At 35.4% G+C, this 22,060-nt stretch overlaps 2 protein-coding genes across 7 annotated transcripts in view; one reads left to right on the forward strand and one right to left on the reverse strand.

The window, feature by feature from the left end:
• LOC116232819 (sodium channel protein type 2 subunit alpha-like) overlaps positions 1-10,755 on the reverse strand; it is a 62,865-nt gene extending 52,110 nt beyond the window's left edge. The window contains exons 1-4 of the mRNA XM_090143903.1: positions 10,673-10,755; positions 4,056-4,372; positions 1,790-1,908; positions 799-888 (exon numbers count right to left, since the gene is read on the reverse strand). Coding sequence (XP_090000029.1) covers positions 799-888; positions 1,790-1,908; positions 4,056-4,322 — 476 coding nt within the window. The 5' untranslated portion in view covers positions 4,323-4,372; positions 10,673-10,755. The remainder of the gene's footprint in view (positions 1-798; positions 889-1,789; positions 1,909-4,055; positions 4,373-10,672) is intronic.
• Positions 1-22,060, forward strand: part of LOC116232906 (sodium channel protein type 2 subunit alpha) — a 189,772-nt gene that overhangs the window by 87,214 nt on the left and 80,498 nt on the right. The window lies entirely within an intron of this gene.

Here is a 22,060-nt window from a genome sequence, read left to right on the forward strand (position 1 = left end):
CACCTTTCAACCTCTCATCAAACCTCACAGCCACTGCTGGGTAGACAGGGGAACAGGTGTACATTATTACAGTTTCTGTACATAGCATTCAGAGCATGCAGTGAAATAAATAGAAATCGGTAATGGCTATTGAAGAAGTGGAGGGAATGAAATAAACCACAAGCAGTCAAAACCAGCTTTTTATCAGTAATATTTCATAGAAGAGCATAATATTTCAAAGGATAACATACATCTGTATTTTGATAGTGAATGCAGGTATAACCACAGAAAAGAAAAAGATACTTCACGGTTTCCTTCCATCAGCTCTCTGTTACTGTAATAAGGCCCCTTCCTCACTCCTTTGAACTTGTGGTTTGGGTGGGTTTTGTGTTTGTGACAGAGTCTGCCCTCTGTGCCTGGTGCTTGTGATCTCAATTTAGTGACACCCAAAGAATGTCCCACTGTGCAAAGAACATGAATACTCAAGGAATATGATGCTGGACTCCCCAGTGACATGCAGTAATTTCACAGCTCCTTTTCCAATTTGCATCTCAGAACCCCAAAGCCAAGACCTCCTTTTAGGACTTCACAGTACAAACTCAAACATTCTTCAAACACCATTTTAAAGAACAAGCCATTCTTTCTAAAATACTGAAATTATTCAGGAGAAAAACAGAAAGATATTAACGACCTCTGCAATCTGGTTCTTCATGACTCTGGAAAAGCACATTCTGCTACGCAACTTTCCACAAATATTTATTGTTTAGAACCACACAAAATAAAAGAGGTAAAAATGAAGAAGTAAAAATGTTAACTTACTCTACATTCTTTGTCCAGTCAGGAGGGTTACTCATGGTCATAAATACACAGTTGGTCAAAATAGTGCACATGATAAGCATGCTGAATAATGTAGATTATAGTCAAGGGAGGTAAGTCAGAAAAACATGACCATTTTACAACACTGAAAGCATTAAAATATTAAGTGCATGAAAATATGTACAAATAACATGAAATTCTAAATAAAATCTGAAAATAAAGCTTTGTACATAATTCTGTCTATTTAAAACAGTATGCCATCTGGCATGTTATGGTGTAGTAACTGTAAAACATTGCATTGCTTTTATAATTTTGGCAGGCTTGGGATTTAAATTAAACCTGAGTACATACTTAAATGTGTAAAAAATGAAATCGGTACCCAAGTGTAATTTCTCATTAAAGCCAGGAGGTTCATTCTAAAACATCTGCATGCAGAGATTGTTTGCACACACCCAAGTTTTTATTTGGATGTGATTGAAATATATTGGAAAATATTCTCTATTTTGACCTGTTTTTTTAATAGAACATCAAACCCAGTGCTGAAAACACAATACTGAAAAAGTATGCCTGAAAAAAACAGCTCTTTACTCATGCTCTTTTGTCCTTGCTAAGTGAGTCAAGTATATGAATAGTACTACTGGTCTTAGTAAAAGAGTGACCTTAGATACATTGAAGTGCAATGGCTTGTTACTAATTTGGCCTTAGCTGCAGGGCTTTGCATGGTATCAAGTCTCTCTTTGTATATAAAGCCTGATATTTAAACTCTTTCAGCTTTAAGTGGTTCTGCAGAGAATTCTCCTGTTAGAAATAAAGACCATACTGCAATTAAGATGTGACATGGCTGCTTTTTAGGACTGATCAGTGTATGTTTAGTTAGCATACATAGTACACACACATGGACATCATTTGTAAATTCATACAAAAAGTATTATTTCAGTAATCATTTCAGTTTTAAAGGACAAGGTTTAAATCAACATCAAGAATAAAAGGATATGAATGTACCAAAATCTTGATAGCAATTTTTCTGATGGGATTAAAAGGAGTTAAAATATACAAGGCAGATGTGGCACTGAATCGGAAAATTGCCTTTCCCTTATTCAATACTATGAAAGTCTGCAAAACAAAAATTATACAATTAAAATGCAGCACTGCCTATACACGCGTCTTCATCTCCTTATTAAGTATTCCATTTTCCGTCTGGTAGTTCCAATTTCATTCTACTTTCTACCTGTGGTCGGAAAACAACTGATTTCTATACATACAATGGATTAAACCTTCCATTAATGATTCTCCAGTTCGCTGACTTTCCTAACACACAGACTGAATTCAGATACTATTAGCGTTGGTGGGAATTATCAGCAAAAATTTCAGTTTATCAGTAATAGCAAAATACGGCATTTCATCAGTAAAAAATATTTTCAAGACTTCATAAAGGTCGGATTTTCAAATTAATACTTCTACCACGTCATTAAACACAAACAAAAGAAAAAAAATAAAGGTGATAATAGAGCCAGTTTGTGTTTAGAACAAGTATTTGTTCTAATTATATAGATGTTTATGTCATTGCAAGGACAAACACCTGGTCACTAAACAATGTAGCATAATTTTAAAATAATTTCAGATTCATTTGAGAATTTAAACATTGCCATTATCGATTATATGTATCTTCTAAAAGAGTATCTGAAAAAAATTAAAGGAATGAATAAATTGCCAGCTGACATCATTCTAAGCAGCCAGTGACCAGCATAACCAGAACCAATACAAGCAAATAAAAAAACCATGATGTGTTCATTTTTAATAATATGTTCTCATTTTCTATATCTGTGGGCACCAAATCTAGGTAGTTATTAGCTTTTCAAATATAACTGGATAAACATATCATGAGCATTCACTTTCATTTTGTTCCTGTTGACAGTCATTGCCAAAGTGTTTTAATTTTTATACCAAGTTTATTTGTGCTTGAGATATACTTACATTTTTAGTACTGTTTGAAATTTCGTCAGGACATGACTATTCTTCATTTCTTTTGCTCTTTGTCAGTGGTAATGATTCTGCTTTGTGCTACCATAATAGAGTCTTTGTTACGCTCTCAGCTGAGCTATATGGTATCACTGATTTCCATGCTGATTTCTATTCTCCTGCCTCTGTTCAGAAAAGTGCTGTCCTTCCCATGGCCTTTGCTGCCTACCTGGACTGCTCCCTCAGGGAGAGATGACCTCATTCTGCTGGGAAAGCCTACAGGTAGTGATCTTGTGCACAGTGATCTTGTGCATGGCCTGGGACGACAGTGCCCTTACACCTACTGGCATTTCTCTCTGCTTGTCAGTCTTGCACCCAGTTAGAAATAGTAGAACAATTCTGCCTGTCCCAAGATCACCCTGAAGGCAGCCTCCCAGTCCTCCCCAGATTTTCTCTGCAGGGACAAGGCAGTGATTAAGAGTAATTTATGCTACAAGTGGAAGGAGGGATGATAAATTCCAGTTCATCATTTCAGATGTCCATTTGTTTTCTGTTGAGAACATTAGGCTAGTATTTAACATAAATGCAGATGTCACCTGTGATAAAAAATTCTGCAGTTCACTAATTATTTTCAGTAGCCTGATGAGTTCATCAGTAGTCTGAGTTTCTCAAGCTATGACTACTTTTTCTGATTGGATATCAGAAATTATACTTCAATACTCAGTTTTCTGACACTTCATTTGTAGACTTGTTCAAAAAACCTTATACCTGAACTAATTTATGAAACTTCATTCCAGAGTTGTTTTACAACTAGTCTGTTTTGTAAGATCCAAGATTTAAAAAAGACCCTGTGCCATTTATGAATATTTGTGTTAGAATATAAAATATAGCTATAGCAGAAGAAAGAAATATGGCTACAGTCTTTTATTTCACTGAACTGGGTGATCTGATGCTATCTGGTTATATACAATAATCTCCACTGCAAAATCACGCTCGGAATATTTTGTATCTCATACCCAGTCTTACTGCTGCACTGCAATCAGGAAAATTCAGCCATGTGCTCAACTTCAAGAAAGTTCAAGGAAGTTATAACTCCCTTAAACTAAGGTAAATAGCAAGTAATTCAATACATGCTGAAGAAGTCACAGTGTAGAAGAACATAAATCAGTTCTCTTGGATGAAAAGATATTTCTATGTATTTAGTGGCTGGGTGACTCTAACCATCATATTTTCTGATAAAAAAAAAATATTTCAAGTGCAGAAAATGATATTCTATTTTGTGCAAAAGAATATTCACTCACTTTTTTATTGATATAATATGGGTCCAGGTCTTCCAAAGGTTCAGAAACCATTCCTGGAGGTATGTCACCATAAATAAATGGCAGTGTCTTTCCTGCCTCCAAGTCACTGTTTGGTTTTGGACCATTTTCATCATCATCATCAGTATGTTCTTGCTTGGGCTTTTTAGCTTTTTCTTCTGCAGAACGTTTTTCAATAGCTGCGAGAGAATCTCTAGTAAAATAGCGGAAGCTTTCAGGTCCTGGCGGTACCAGCAGTGCCTGTGCCATGTTTTCATCCTGCACATTTAATTCCTTTTAGCCTCTTGCATAAGAATGACCTACAAAGAAAAATGCAAATAAATTAGGAAAACTAGAGTGTACCACCAGAAGATAAAATAAAACAAATGAAACACATTTGCACAGAAATTTTCCAGTCCTGAAATGGAAATAGCATATTTCAAGGCAGGAAAAATGTTAAAAGCAACTGCTTTCTTTATGCAGATATTTTTAAAATTTATGATTATTTTTCAACTTTCTCCTGTTGGTCTTGGAAAAGACATTATTTATATTCACTAGCCCTGCTTTGTTTATGGCCTTAAACTATTCCAGTTACAGGAAACTACTGATACAAGTGTTTTAAACATGTATTTCCTTTTTAATAGCAACTGTAAATGCATATTCTATGAAATATTCTTGATATTTACAAATCTATATTTTTCTGGTTAATACATTTTTCTGGTATCTTTTTTTCTGAATTATTAGAAAACTCACTCTACAAATTAAATAATTTGATTTGACTAATGCTTTTTAAATGAAAACTGAGTGATGGAATGAACAAGCATAATTCGTTCTTAATGGCAGTTTATTGTACTGAAAGTTGAGGCATGAAGGTAGGTTAGTGCCCACTTATTAACTGTCTGTGAGGTGTGAATCAAGAGCACAAGTCTTTTAAAAGAAGAGAAGACACGTGATCAAGGCAATATGGGAATTGAGCACTGTCCTAATTCCTTGCAGAAGTATCATAACATTGTTTCAGAGTAAAACTAAATAGGAACCAAAGATTGAGGTTCCCTGTGAATGTCTTTGGTGCCAACGTTGCTGCTATAGTTTCTGCTGTTTTTTCCTGTTCTCTGCACCAAACTCCCCATTGCAACACAGGTCTCTTTATGTAGTCATGCAGTGCATCAGCTGAAAGTAATGTGCTTTTCTTTCTTCCAAGTCATTCTGCAGTGGGATCTGTTGCCCAGACTGATGCAGTGTGCAGCACAATGGTGAGAGGAAAGTGGCTGGAAAGGAGAATGGCAAATCTTGTTAAGCAGCAGCGCTACTAACAGAAGAGCATTATTTGTTGCGTACTTTGCAAGAGTTGGGGGCATACTGTAATAATTGCTTTTATAACTGAAAAATTATGAAAACTGATTTATTTAAGGGTTAGTGAGTTTTGGTGCCTGAAATGAGTGGGTAGAGTCATGTTTTATGCATAACTAAGCCACTCAGCCTTCCCTACTTTACCTTGTGAACGTACAACTGTATACTGCAGTTGTTAAGTCTAGATTTGGGACATAATATTATACTCATTTGTATTTATTCAGCAGTCTTCCTCCTAAAGTCCTCACCTGTCTGGAGCAGCTTGTAGAAATGGCATGCATGCACACACACAATCTACCACAAAATGCTACAATAATGATCTTTTAAAATAATGATTTCCTTTCAAATGACCTTTCCAAACCCAAATCCTAGAGGGAGAAAGAGTATGTTAAAAAATCTCTGAAGAATTTGCAGTGGAAAAATGGAAGAAGAAATGAGACTACTTATTCCTAAATCCAAATTACCAAGCAAATGACATCATGGGTAAACTTGCCCCTGTGCCACTTCAAGTCTTAATTTATGAAGTGTGTTCACAGCATGGCATCAGTGTGTATGATGTGCGCTGAAATCACTGAAATAACATAACTGGCAGATTATTGCCTGAGTAACACAACACCAGAATGGAGGTGACCATAAGTTCATAAATTAAATATATTGTGATGTAGACATGGAGAAAATTTTTCTCAAGTAAAAAGCCCAGAGAACCTTGTGTTAATGTAATATGTAAATCCAGGAGGGGCTGAAAGTACTGAAGCAGTATAAATTGAAAAATAAATTTTTAAACGAGCCAGTGCCTCCAGCAAGCATCCTTATTACATGCTTCTATGATTCTGAGTTTCAGTATAGCATCACCAGGGCTGGAAAAGATCTCTAAGATCACCTAGTCCAACCGTCCACCTACCACCAATATTGTCTACTAAACCATGTCCCTCAGTGCTGCACATAACCCCTTCTTGAACACCTCTAAGGACAATGACTTTACCACTTCCCCAAGCAGCCTGTTCCAGTACCTCACACTGCTCTCTGTGAATAATTTTTTTCAAATATCCAACCTGAGCTTCCCTGGTGCAACTTAAAGCCATTCCTTCTTTACTGATACCTATTAAATCAACCAGAAAAAGGTATCTTTTTAAAAAATAATTAACATAACTCCCTATTAAACTTAAAAAATTGTCCCTTATTTGAGAATTAAAAGCACATACATTCTCCGGAAACAGTCCAGAAACATTATTTAAGTCTTAACTACTGACTTTCCTACTATCTACCCTACTCTCTTTCTTAACTGCTGCTATTACACAAGTGTCTTCTATACTAAATATACCCAAACCGTTTTTATTTAGATACTACGCTTCTGTAGCAGAAATGCTAAGTCACAGCTTGAAAGAATGATTGAGTACCTGGTAGGAAGGCAGGAATAACCCAGGGGAGCTCAGGTGCATGCAATGTACCTGAGTGACCAAAACGGGTGGAGTCAGGATCCACCCCTTCACTGACCTCACTTAAGGGTTGGCAGCAGCAGCAAGGGTATCTTGCTGGAGTTTCCTATGTTCCTGACATGTTCTGAAGGTAAGCAGCTTTCCCCTCCCCCCCCCCTGAGGCTGTTGCATTTGAGTAAGTCCTCACATGTTGCACCCTAGGGCTTTGTTACTTTGCTCTCATTGCTGAGCTTTCTGTTGTGTTACAGCATTGCATCTGCTTAGTATAAGCAAAATCACAAATATATCGCAAATATTTAAGATTACCTTTGCTATACTTACTGTAGTTTAATAGAACAATGAAACAGAGCAATTCTGTTCCCTGTGTGGAGCCCTGAGCAAGTTCTTAGAAGTCCTTGAACTATAAACCAGTGGCAGCTTCCCTCTTCTTCCTCTGTTGATTTTATAACTGTTTATGTCCTGTGAATAAACTGCCAGGCCATGAGTGATCCCAGGCAAAGAAAAAATTGTCTGTCTAATCACTTCAGAGTAGCTTTTATTGGTGAGGTATCTTCTAATGAATATTTTCAAAAATACATGTAAGATCTGAGCAGTCCAGAAAATTAATAAAACACTGCCCTGAAACTTCAGCTCTCTTGGGGCCCCTCAGTAGCTGAGACCGCTCAACCTACAATTTAATAGATTTGATAAGAAACCTTGAACTCCAGGTTACTATTAAAGGCACATTTTATACCAACTAAATTAATCTAGTGGTCTTTGGGCATTTCATTCCACAAACCCTCTTCTAGTTTTCTTTCAGTCCCTTCCTTTAAAGAGTAATACATATTATCCATATACATTCTTAATTTTATGCTTATTTCAGTTAATTATATTAGTCCTAGGGATAAGTTGTTACATTTTATTTTTTAATGAAATTATCAACTCATCATTTATATAGAAAATGACTTAGGAAGTAGGCAAAATATACATGCTAATGTTGTCAAATTAATTTTTTGTCTCTGAAAAATCCAAAGGAAGTGACCTGAAGGTATCTATTTTTAAGATATCTTAAATCGGGCAAATGGTAATGCTGGAAGTGGCACTATAAAAGTGAGGTGGATACCATGATTATTTATTAAAATCACCAAGATATTGAACAATTATTTGTAGTCTGTGTGAAACAAGTCATGTCTACTCTTCAAAACTTTCAAGTTATGAAAGGAGCAAATCCTGTAGTGTTTCTTTCAAGCTGCTTTTTTTTTCTTTCAGAACATGGGCATTTGAATTTTCCTGCTTTTTCTTTTTTTCCCCTTGGGAAAGCTAAGTGTGAGATCTTCATTCCATTAAGACCGAAAAACTGGCACACAAACATGCAGTGGCAAAAGTGCAAGACTAGCAAACAGAATCTGTACAGTGATCATATAATGTAATTTTCTTAATCTAATCATTAATTTGAGAGTTTGTAATTTAGAAATATCTTCTGATGTATCAAGTACAGAAGTAGCCTCAGATGGTCTTGTTAAAAACAAACAATTGCATAAAAATTAGGTTAAAAAAAATCTGTTCTAAATGATAGATATTTGTGATACTCATTGGCTAGCAGTAAGGCAGTAAAGACATTGTCCAAATTAAAAAGGTGGGGCTCCCACTTCAGGATGAACATAAACAACAGGGTTGGTGGTATCACCTCAGCCTTGGCTGGAGATTATTGTCTGCTACTGTAGAAGTAAAAAGTGTAGGTGTTTGCTGATGTCATCAGAAAGTTACCTCAACTCACACCACTGCTATCTTAATGAGAAATGGAGAACAGGGAGACTACAGACAGTATCTAAAGGAGAATGTCATCACAGCTCCCTCTCTTACTACCGATTCCAATGCATTCAGTTGACCTTTACAACAAAAGAAGAAAGGATGGGTAAATGTTAAGTTAGTACTAAGATTTTCCACTAAGAAATACTTCTACTGAAATAACACATGAGCAGAGGTTTACTTGATAAAGAAAAACCTATCCCCTTGTCTGCTGAAGAGCTTCAAAGTTGTTTTTATCGTTATACATCATTGCCATATTTTTTCATGGCATCTTTGAGCCACTTTTACTGCTTTAAAAATTGATTGGAAAATAGAACTAAAAGAAGACCCAAGTTCTTAATGCATTAATTAAAAGTGCAATGCAATCTAATCAATGCAATGGAGAGCTGATTGAGATATATAAAGAGCCATCCAGTCAACTGTCGATCCTAAGTCAAGGAGCTCCAAGAGCCTGTGAATGTTTGTTACAGGAAAGTAGGTATTTTGAAGGAAAAGACTGACTTCCTGAAACTTGAAAATAGCCTTTGGTGCTTACCACGTGCTCTGAACCTGCCTCTTCCTTAAACTGCAATCTGCTAACTTACACTATAATAACTTGTGTTTGCAGTTCCTAGCTGACTAATATATAGGATTTGTTTTCCTCTTTTCCATTCCCTCCAATATATATCATCCATCTAGTCTGTCATTTTCCTTAGACTACAGTCATTGCTAGAGAAAAAACATAATTTTTTGTATCAAATTGTAAGGTGGCCTTAGTAGCCTGTAGGCACTAGTACTGCACAACTATTCAAAATAAAAATAATGAAGTCACTGCAAGGTATTAATAAAATAAACAGTGGTAATAAATAACAATACCAAAGTGAATACTACTATTAGGACACAAAATAACTAATAAGGGAATGCAATGGGAATAATACTTGTGTAATAAAAACATAATTTGAAAGTGCTGAATGGGATAGTCTTAATTATCTGAATGTAAATTTGTAGCTGAAGCCTGACCAATGATCAGTAAATACAGGAAATACTAATAAATAATATGGTCCTTAAGAGGTCTTACACATGATTTTATTTAATGGTCTCATTAAAAGGCGTTCAAAAAGGTGTGAAAGCATGTTAACTACATTTGAAGGACTCCCACTTCAACAACAAAAAAACTTTAAGAGTCTGAAAATCTGCTCAGAGTATAAAATATGAGGTTAAATCTGACCAACAAAAGATTTGTCAGATGAGCAAGCCTTCAAAACAAATTAGATCAGAAATTGGAAAGCAGCTCAAACCTGTCTGAAAGATCCAGAAGTTGGTCTCTGGGATATCTTCAGACACTGTTCTCTTGTCTTATCTTTGAACCCATTGGCATCCCACAATCATCTCTCTTTACTGTCTGCTTCACTGCAACACTTGATTTTTTTTGGATTCTTTTGTTTGTATATATATTGTGTTTTCTCCTAACTGGGACATATGACAAATACTGCCATATGATTCTTATATCCATGCCAGTGTAAGCTTTATCATGTAAAAAAAAAAAAAAAAAAAAAAAAAAAAAAAAAAAAAAAAAAAAGATATGTTTTCTAGGTAAGTGAACCTGTGTTTCTCAGATACGTACCAATATATAAATATTTTGACTTTTTTACTCATAAAAATAGACCCAAACCTTTAGAAATTCCTTAAATTCAGCCATTATCTATTTTTTGAAGAACGAGTTGCTTTTGAGAAGGTGTGGAAAGAGATCATGTGAATGCCTGAAGTATTTGAGAAGAAATCTTAAGAAGTCAAATGCATTCAGCTTAAGAAGAGTCTGTTTCTTAGCCTACCAGCATAAATGGAACATAATACTTTTTTTTTTGCAAATATCTTGCAGAGATCCTTAAATTCTACTGAAAAATAACTACAGTAAACATTACATATTATAAGGTCAAAGAACAGAGACTTAATATACTCATTTCATTTTCCAGCTTACATTTTAAAGATACATATATAGCACCATATCAAATGCACATCGTATAAATCAGAACATAATGTCTGGCTGAGAAGAAAAGATAGTCTTACCTTTGTTATTCAAAGAAAAAGCAGATCTCAGAATTTAGCCACTGGATTGTTTGCTATCATGGGGAAAAAAAAAAAAAAGCTGCATTTCTAGCAGAGAATGGAATTGTTAAGAAAAGTTTCTCTTTGGGAGCTGAAGCTTCTTTAAGACTGAAGTTTCCCAGAGCTCTCTGATATTTTTTTCTTATTCCTGTGTCCAGAGCTTCTCACAATCAATTGCAGTAGGCAAAGATAAATTTACATATCCATATAGTCACATTTTTCCAACCTAAGGAAAAGACTTAGTAAAAGCAGGGTGGAACATGGATTAGCCCACAAAACCTAGCACAAACTGAAAGTACACTTCAGAATATCTTTTAAGTCATGTGAATTTCAAAAATTACATTTATTCTTTTAACCGCATTCTCTAAATGAAGGGGGAAAAAAAAATGTCTGATGAGATTACTGTCTAACTAGTTAATTCTTTAGTAATGCAACAGTTCCCAGACTAACAGGAAGGTTCTCAACTGTTGCTTAGGAAACTGCAAAGTTTATCATTACTTCCCCCTGGATTCATAGTCTTTAACCCGGAATAAAAAGTTAATTCAATATGTATTTGGAGGAAAACATGGATACTTCTGCATGCTATTTATCTTAAGGAAGTTAGTATAAGTAGATCTTTTGTGTAACAAAATTTTCTTCCATTTCAAGCAATGCAAAGGCCAGTTTCTTCTCCACATTCTTCAGATTGCGTCATTTCAAGAGTTGACTAAAAGTAAGCTGCTGCTTCCTTAGCCTTTAAAACTTCAATATTCAGAGCATATATTTCATTAAATTTAAATAGTCTACTTACATCTTGGGAACATTAGTCTTCAGCCACTGAGATTGGGATCGGGTATCTTGGAGAACTTATTCCCATTTGAACTATATTTCTGGCTCTTTCAAAATTTATTTTACATTGTCATTATTTTGTTTCTTATTCCTACAGAGGAAAAGAAAAAATAAGATGTCCCTGTAAGTCCTAGCTCCTGCTAAAGCATCCTTTATAGTACTTTTCTCCAAACACTTTGAGAATGAGCAGCAATTGAAAAGTCTGTGGATAAAATCTGTGTTGGCACAAATCTGTTTGAAGAATACAGGTGGGAAAATAGAGTCAAAACTCTCTACTTGACCAGAGCTTCTTTTATAAAGTCTGATTTCAAAGTTTTCCTACAGAAAATATGTTCAAAATATGAGTACTAGTCACCACTAATCTAGAATAACTTTCCTTATCAAAGATACAATAAGTGATGCCTGAATTGTAGCTTTTACTTGTTTAATAATATAACAAAGTCATTCAGAGGATTGCTCACAGCAAAGTTTTCATGTCCTGGTCATTTTGAATGAGGCACTGATTCAGCACATCTTGCTGTGGTGAGTCACTACAAGAGGCTCCACTGAAGACATCTGAAAGCTTCATCTCAACTACTACCCTCAAGGGATCATGACTCTGATACTGCCACCAATGATACTTATCCAGCAATGCAAATTTTCCACTGAATGTAGCAATTCCCTGCGGGTGCGCAGGGGGAATTACCCATCCCTTTGCCTATTGGGTGCATCTGGATTCTGCCTCTGAAGTAGTGTTGTGGCTGAAATCTCATCTCACGGTCAGAGACAGTGCAAATAAGCAAAAACTGTTAACTTCTGTTGCTTGCAGGCTTTAAAAATATGAAATAGATATTACAGCTTCCTAATGAAAGAAACATCACAAATGTTCAAGTATTCATATGATACTTATTTTCAAAAGAGGACTTTTAACTTTTGGTCTGTTGTTATAAATAACTGCTGTGTGCAAATGGTAAAGGTATCCATCTTTGGCATGAATGAGTTTGACAACATTAACAATGCAGGTTATTTTGAATGAGCACAGGGCAGTCATAGGCAACACTTTTTCACATGTAACTAACCTTCTTATCCCTATTTATTACATCTCATCTGTTCTTACTGGCTGTATTTCCAATGGATGATGGATGCAGCTGTATATCTACTAATGCTGTACCTCATAGCAGTGTCACTGCAAAAATCAAAGGAAGGAAATTGGTGAAACTGTTAGAGCTTTGTCCTGAATTTATACTCTGGTAAATTAATTACAAAATTTCAATTTCTCATCTCATGTAGTTTTAAACATCTTTTTGTATAATGTGGGTACTTGTATTACAACAACAACAAAGAACCAACAACATAACAAATCAACACTTCATTATGTTTTCTTAACATTTTGCCTTAATGTTTTGTAGGCTTTTAATGTACTGTAATTGGTTCTCACCTCAGGACTATAAACTTGCATAAGCATTTTTAAATTATAAATTTTTACTGTAGCAGAAAGCAGCTATAGAGAATTATTTTGGAAGATATGTTGACTAAAATTGGTTTTATTTGGAGCAGGTTATCCTGCTTCAACTTCCAGGAGTGAATCACAGGTAAAACCTTGGGCATTCATCAGAAGTGATTGCTGATGAGCAGACTACACAATATACTCTTTTCTAAGTGCAGGACTCTTTCCTGAATTCTTCTGCCTATACCACATCAGGATTTCTTTTAAGATGAGGTGGAACATCCTTCATGTTGTGAGATATAATATTTTAAAAATGTTTCAAATTGTCTCTTCATGCACTTGAGCTCCCTTTTAACGTAAAGCTAAGCTGAAAAAGATAGCTACCTATTGTTATGTTGTCCTGTGGAAGAATGTGTTGATGCCTCTGAAACTTGATTTAGGAAAGAAATGGGGTTATTCAAAATTAGATACTCCTACAAAGATTGGTGGTTTTTTTTGTTGTTGGTTGTTTTTTCTTTTTGCAATGTGCCAGTGATGGCTTCTGCTAAGTGGAATCTCAAGTTAGAGGCAAATGCCAAGCAATGAGTGGAAGTCTAAGGTATTTGAAGTGTTAAGTGATTACAGAAATGTTAATTTGATTTTAAATTAACAAGGAACAGTTATGCACAGATACAATTGTTCAGATTATTTGTTGTGTTCCCCATACCTTATGTCCAACTAATTCCTAGTATTTGTGAACACTTACCACTATTTACTCTTATGGTTTAAAAGAATTCACAGTGAAGCATCACTTAGCAATGTCTAAATACATCACATTACTCTTGCTTTCAAAAATTAAAACAAAAGGTGTTTCAAAAAGTAATACTCTTCTAAATTTCTCTAGAGAAACTAATGAAAATGCATGTACAACACAATGTTGCTTGTAAAACTAACAAGAAATATCAATATAAACTCAGAAAATGAACAGAATCACTAAGAACCACACAGCTTTGATGCTTGTTTTCTAGTATAACTAAGCTCCAGAAACCAATCAGTACAAAAAATGAAAATAAAATTTGTATAATGCAAGATTAATGGACTGTATTTCGACTTTGACAGTTGTCTAGGAAACTGAAAGGAGAAAATTATAACTACTTGCTGAGAATTCTCAGCTGTATGTGGTCTTTGCTACATGAGGTATAAGCATGGAAATTCAAAATGAAAATAGAACGTTTTATATCTGTGGCTTAACACGATCAATGAAAAATACACATGGATTTCTTCAAGTTCAATTTGCATGCAACTGCTTAATAAAGCTAAATTAATCCCTAAATTTGGAAAGTTTTCTTAATGGAAAGAATTATGGATTATGGAAGTACCATTTTGATCTAGTCAGAACTACAATGGAGTAAAGCGAGTTATCCCACTTATTTGAAAGACATCTTTTCTTATACTGTTTAAGTATATCAGCCCTATATTGTAATAGAGGCCTGTGGTGCTAAGTAACATACACTGTGGGGTAGCTAATAGAATTCTAGCATTCTTTCTATGTGTTAGTCTATAGGAAGAATTCTAACAATCTGATGTATAGAAAATGTAAGGCAGGTAACTCAAACTAGTAGTAGTGAAAACCTTTATGGGGGCTCCCTTAATACTCAGCTACAGTTTCACTAAGTAGGTAGAAATCTTTCTAACACAGGTTGAAATGTATTTGTATTGTTTTTATTCAGAATTTAAGTCATATGAAAAAATATGAAGACTTTAATCCTAAGGGAGGTCCTAATTTTAAATAAACAATGTCTAATTTAAGGATAAATCTATAAATGGAAGTGTCTGCTATGTAGCTCTGACAAGGATCTTGTTGAGTAGGGAACACAGAGTGAATAATACTGATACTGTTGAGGTTTTTTTTCCATACTGGCACCTGTGAAATCATGTCAGATTTACCATTGTGTTTTCAGTCAGGAACTTTGCAAAGTATGAGGCTGTGCCTGTCACAGAGTGCCAAGACAGGGAGTCAGCTATATGTTATGCATGCACTGTTTGGCTGGTCTGTATACATGCAGTCCTTCAATACATGACAGACATCAGTTTTGCTGTGCAGGTAGCTCAACAGTACAGCATGTATGCAATTCATATATCTGGTATGTGCCACATGTTAGTATGTACAGTGCAGTCAGGACACGCATACTCAATCTTACTGATCTGGTGATATGACAGCTTGAGCCATGACCTCAGAGAAGCAAGAGGGAAAACAATTCCGGGTTGAAAGAAGGACCTGTGCATATGATAGCCCTATGATTTACGTTTGCTTAAGTAGGACTTCTCAACAAGGAAAGTTCGGTAACTACAAGCACTGCTCTGAAACTTAGAGAATGATAGAATCATTTGAGTTGGAAGCGATCTTTAAAGGTCGTTAGTCCAACTCCCCTGCAAAGAACAGGAGCACCTACAGCTCCATCATGTTTTCCAGAGCCTGGTAACTGCCTCCTATTTTATTACGTTGGCCCATGACATCAGAAGCAGCTGTTGGTGGTATGGCAGTAGAGGTTGAACCTTCCCACCAATATTCAGTAATGTATTGTTGCCATGTGACAGAAAGCAGCAGAAGAGCAGTCAGAAAAAATGCTGTCTGGCATGGAAGTGCCTGTGAAGCAGCGGGGTGATTGAATTCCTCCGTGCAGGAAAAAAATAGCACACTGACATTCACTGATGCTTGCTGATTGTTGATGGAGACCCAGCAGTGGATGTGAGTGCAGTGAGGTGGTGGATGGTGTGTTTCAGCAGTGGCAGCAGTGGGTCACCTCTGTTAGTTGCAGATGTTTGAGTGCAACACACAGGCTCTTGTTAATTGCTGTGAAAATGCACAGCTAATGGTGGCGACTGTGCTGAAAAACTGTGTTTTGTAGCTGAGAATTTGGTCTATCAGATGTTACTGTGCTTTTTTGTGCTTTTTATATCAGTTGTATTTTCCACGGGAATTAATAGGAGGCATTACTTTTGGAGTGTTCTATGTATAAGCAGTGAATGACTAGACAACTAATCTGAGCAGAAATAACCTTTACAATTTTTACATGTGAAAGAGCTCACAAATGCTTAAGCTCTTTAATTCAACATTAACTTTTTACAATTAAAAAATACAATTAAAATATGTTACAATTATTTAAATGTATTATTATAAAACGCATTCTGTTCTATTTTAGTTGGTAGAATAAATGAGCAGTCTTTTTTTTTTTTTGTAGGAAGGTCTTACAAAGACTGGTAACCACTTTCAAGTTTTTTGAGAATTTGAAATGACAATTTTGGGTTGGGCTGGCTGCTGCTCTTGTTTTTTGAGGGGCTTTTGGGTGTTTTTTTTTTTTTGTGGGAATCGTTTTGCAAATGAAAAACCAGATACTCTTGTTATCTATAATTTAATTTGCATACTCCTATTTAGGATTACAGTGGTGCCACTTACACACACTGTGGTTGTTCAAAAGCACGTTGTGCTTCTACTTCATATTTACATTTTGAAGTAATGCAGCCTCTGCCTGAGCTACACTTATCCTGCTCTTTACCTAGTTACAGGACAAGAAAAATCAAGCAATAGTACTATCAGAATAATACTGGGGACTTCAGATAACCATAAGGAAAGTTTTGGTGCAAGCAGGTGAACTTAATGTAAGATACCAGCTCTGAGTTCCTTCCTGAGGCAGACAATTACTTAGGTTGTTCTGGAAGTAATGCCTCCTGTTTATTTCTATGGAAACTACAAGAAATATAAAGAGCACAATAACACAATAGTGTTATATAGCTGAGAATTTGCTCTACTTTTCAACATAGTCACTGCCATTAGCTATGCCTTTTCACCAGCAATGAACAAGAACCTGTATGCCAGGCTCATGAAATAAATGAATAAAAATTAAAAAAAAAAAAAAAGCAACAATTTAAAGGAATGTTGGCAGGAAGGTTCAACCTCTTCTTCTGTTTCACCAACAATGGCATTTGAGATTGTGGGCCAACATAACATAGGAGGCATTACTTTTGGAGCAGCCCTCATAGATTACAGGCAAGTGCTGTTGGCAATGTGCTTCAGAGCTTTTAATCAGGAATAGGAGCTGGGACCTCAGCTACTATTCCTGGGAAGCCTCAGTTCAGTGTATACATCTGTCCTGCAAGCAGTCTGAATGTGTGTCAATTTCATTATGATACTTTAACTGTTTTATGAATTCAATGTGACACTGATGAAATGATATTTGCTGCAATATATGTTAATCAGCATACATTACTGATTAACAGCTGCAAGCTAAAAAATACAGAGTAGAGGAGTACGCTGAGTGGCAAATAAACTGATGAGACTTCTGAAAGCTAAGTTTTTAAACTTTTTATCTAGAATTTTCTGATTTTAAAAAAAGAGTAAATCCTGGATCTTACTTCCAGCAGTTGTTTTCAGAGGAAAACAAAAAGGTAATCTAAACAAATAAAATTACCAAATATCAGAAACTTGTACTTATTTTCCATTAGATTTAACTCAAGTTTGAACAGTTTTTGTCACCTTACATCATGAATGGTATATTAGTAAAAACTACCAGGATTTTCATTTTAGGGATTCAGGTCATAACTTTCTTGCCTACTCTGAAGAAATCTCAGCATCTGCTGTTATCTGATACGTCAAAAGTTGTGGGACTTCAGCAACGTAATACATAGCATATATTTAACACATATGGGGCCAAGAATGCAAGCAGCAGCAGGATGCCATCAGTCACAAGTTCTGTTTCACATCCCACCTTCATTATTGCTTCCAAAATTCTTTGTCTGCTGAGAGTGTGGAAAAGTACAAATTAACTCATTTAGTGCTATCTGATGAAGAAAAAGAGGTGAAAACACAATGTATCATCAACAAATTTATCTGGAAGGCACACTTTGTATATTTTTTTCCTTTCCCTTGACACTCCCCACCCCCAAATACCTGATAATAAAGGGAAATGACCAAATTACTTTGGTAACAAAAGCTAGGAGAGTATAAGGGAGTTGTTCCTCAGTGAAGCAGTGGCAGCCCCCACCTCCGCTAGCATCTTTTATTACCTCAACACAACTTTAAAAGGCAGTTAAATAAGCACAGCTGAGAAAATCAGTCTGGGGTCTTAACTTCTGCTCTTTAGAGGAAAAGATCATGAGCTAACAATACAAGCATATTTTCTATAAATACCAAGGCCTAATAAATAACATATCTGTTTAACAGGTGCTATGGAGCTTCAAATTACCACAGCAGCTTGCAACCTTGTCTTTAACAGTCTTTCCTCCCAAAATGGAGATGTGTAAGAGTAAATTAAAATTAATTAGACTTAAAAAGTCTTCATTGAAAACTGTTTTCTTGAAAAATCCATTACGAAAGCACAAAAGTGGTATGTTTTTAAACAAGCATTACTGTTATTATTATTTACTTATGCTGAAGTTACTTACACAAGGAAGTCACAGACACATTGATTTGGCAACATAAAAATATGAATTGTAAACTTCATCCTTTCCTATCACTGCTTCATGCATAGGCCTCACTTGCTGCACTGAGCCACAACTGAGAGTCAATCCTGCATTTTTTTCTTATATGGACTGAGACAGTGTTTTGTAAACAGTGAGCTCCTTAATGGTGTTGTATGTTTTCTGGCATCCTTTTATTTCTACTTTTTTTTTTTCTCATGAAAATTATTCCCAAATTAACATTACAGTACTATATATATTGAATACCATGTGAATGTACATCTGTGGAACCACTACTGAAAAAAGAATTAATCTATCAAAATGAGCTTTATTTATATCTTCCTTCTACCTTTAATAACTGAATGCTGTAATTACTACTAAAAACAATGAATAAGACGATAAATGGAAAAGAACATGAAGAAATATAATAATGATTCTGCTTATTTATCTAAATTGTCCTATCAAGAAGGATATATTAAGCTAGACAGTGATGTTATGAACAAAATGTGAGCAGTATTGTCATTGTGGCCCTCTGGTTAATTCACAGTTGGTGAGTCCATTCTTTCATATGCACAGACACACAATCTGTATTCTATGGGGAAAAAAAATGGCACAGAAAGAAAATATCTCCTTATATGCCTTTTAGAAAAATCAAACCAATAAGGAGATTTTGACAAAGAACACACACACACAATATATATATATACGTATATATATATATATATATATACGTATATATATATATATATATATATACGTATATATATATATATATAACGTGTGTGTGCGCATATTGAAAATGGTATTAACAAACCACATGGATTTTATTCCTGGATCATCAGAATCTGAGATGCTCGGAGTCTTACAAGACCTCCTGTTCCTGAGCCTGGATATCACCACATTTTTCTTCTTAGGAAACAAGGTCATTTCTATAAAATGCCAAGAATTAATGTAGTACACCTTGATGATAAAAAGATCTGATTTTGCAAGCAAGTCTACTGCATTACAATATCACATTAAGAGGCCAGATATCAGATTTAACTAGGTTAAAATGAAAAAAATCACACCATCATCACAATCAGTCAGTACAAAATGGCTTTGAATTCCCCATTCCATCTTTAGCTCTACCTTAACAGCAAACCAGAGGGTACAGTCTCGTTCCAAAATATGGAAAAGATCATATTGCAAAGATTTATTATGGGTATGATTTAATGTTTTGCCAGCTTACCTGATTGAGGAAAAATGACAAATCACTGCAAAGCCCAGCATCCAAAAATAACGTCGTAATATGTATCCCCTCCTGAAATTGTACAGATTTCCATCCACAAAGCTTTACTAATTGATCATAATTTCTGTATTCTCAGTGGAAAAGAAAACACAGAGACCTTTCCAGAATCCTCTCTGCTTCTGCCTCCGCTTCCTGTTCCCTCTCACTCTATGGTACCCAACATATATCAGAAAACAGCTTATTAGGAAGAGGGGGAGCGAAGGGTGGGGGAGTGGAGGGGGAGAAGAAATGAAAAAAAGCAGCACCTAACGTGGCAGCTCCACCTACTGGTAAAGATAACGAACACGTACAAAGCATCAACACTACAAACATCCTGTGTAGTAAGTTCCTCCTGGCAAGAAGCAGAACAGACCAACAGAGCTACTCCAATGATTGAATAACTCTTCTAGTCTTTTTTCTTAACATGTTAATATTTTAATTTAAAAACAGTTGTCTGAATACAGGGTCTTTAGCTGCGAATCTATTGTCTCTTATAGAAATCTATGAGAAGAGAGGAATGTATAGATGGCTCAGATACTGACTGTTCGCCTCACTGCTCTGTGCTGAATTTGGTGTGTGTTTAGATGCTGTCCTATTTGTTGCAAACTACCATGCATCTTTGGCATCATTTTTTTTTATTATTTATTTTTATTTTTCTGTGTCTAAAGTGTGCTATGATCATATAAAAGTCTCAAAGTCTTTCCTTATACAGGATTCCTGGATTACGTATTCTTACCTAGAACTCCTCTGGCCATGCTGGGAAGAATTATTAGGGCAGGGGCTCCAAAATCTCCTGGTATGTGTGCAATGGTGCTGAGTGAATATTGTGCTCCAGGCAACGTTATTAGAGACCACTGGTGTTCCTAACTGATTCAGTATCAAACTACCAGCTTTGTTCAGTCATGTGGGATTTAATGAACAAACATTATCCTCCCACAAAACAAGAAAAAAAACAACAGAAGAAACAATTACTACTTTGCCCCCCCTATTTTCTTTAAGCACCTTTTCAGCAATGGATTGAGATGGTTCAGTTCTCTATTGAAGTGGTCACACACAGGTTGTGGACAAGAGTGACTGCTACCAGCATGCATCCAGCACAGTGGCTGCTATGGAGCCATGACTGCATGGGGCAGCAGCCACAGCAACAGCTGCCAGCAACTGCTGTCCTTTATCTATACTATTATCTATAAATCCCTTTGTCAGTTAGCATACTTAAACCACAGTCCTTAAGCATTTGTGTCAACTTGTGAATAGTCCTTTTTATTTCAGTTCAACTTTGTGTGTGCTTGACAGGTATGGACTGCAAATTCCTGAATTTGACTTACAAAAGCAAACAGAAATGTATATTCAGACAGTAATCCTAAAATGGCCACAGTAATTTCTGCATAATAAGTGAAAGAGAATGTGCCCCTACCTTGCAAATGCAGGTGCATTTCTTTTCTTGTTTGTTTTTGTAAAAATTGAGCACAGTCCTGATCACTTTTGCCTGATTGCTCAGGCAAATCCTCCCTTTATTTCAAATATACTACAAGGATCTGAACGTACACCAGAGTTTTATTAAAAAAAAAAAAAAAGTTCTCCCTTTAATATTTACATGTTCAAACGTTCAGAAGTTAAGAAGAAATACATTTTCACAAAAAAATAATAATTATTATTCCTTGTCTCTCAAGCAGTGGTTTTACTCTCCTAGAATTATGTTATATTAGTGAATTCATGAATGTGCAGAAGCTGGTGTCTTGATTTTAAGGTCATTAGGAACATTGTTTTGTAACTGTATTTTGTTTTCAAAAGCAAACTGCTCCTCAGATAGGGCTTGACTTTGCTTACATGCTGCATAACTTTTATTTATTATTTTTAATCACAGACATTTTTCTTTTCTCTAGAGGTCTTTAGAAAGTCTCAATGTCATAGTCAAAATGCAATCATTTAGTCCCATCATAGTAAGGAGAGGGTTATACATATTGAATCTGGCATGGAAAAATTAAGAAATTCTAATCTACATAATAAGCTATTTTAACCTTATTAAAAGTAGGAAACCATCCTTAATTCTGGCAGCAAGAGAAAAAAGTGTATAAAAAGCAGTTTTGATTATAGGCTGGTTCAGAAATTTGATTTCTGTTGTAAGCTTTATAACAGCATATCTTGAAATAACTAATTATGATGTGGTAGTCTTTCAAAAGATGGGTAGACTAATGTCATATTGTCAAAGAATATAAAATACTTTTTTTAAGATGACCTTCTTTTAGGTATAGGTCTGATGTTAGAGATGTGTTGTGTCACTGACTTAAAAAGTTCAATGATCAACCTTCATCACTAAAATAATATCCAGGAAAAAAAGGTTTTTTTTAATAGATATTATGATGCACAAAAAGACACAGGAAATATTAATTTA

Source organism: Phasianus colchicus, chromosome 7 (genome assembly GCF_987193195.1).
Source record: "Phasianus colchicus chromosome 7, bPhaCol1.hap1.1, whole genome shotgun sequence".
Classification (NCBI taxonomy): domain Eukaryota; kingdom Metazoa; phylum Chordata; class Aves; order Galliformes; family Phasianidae; genus Phasianus; species Phasianus colchicus.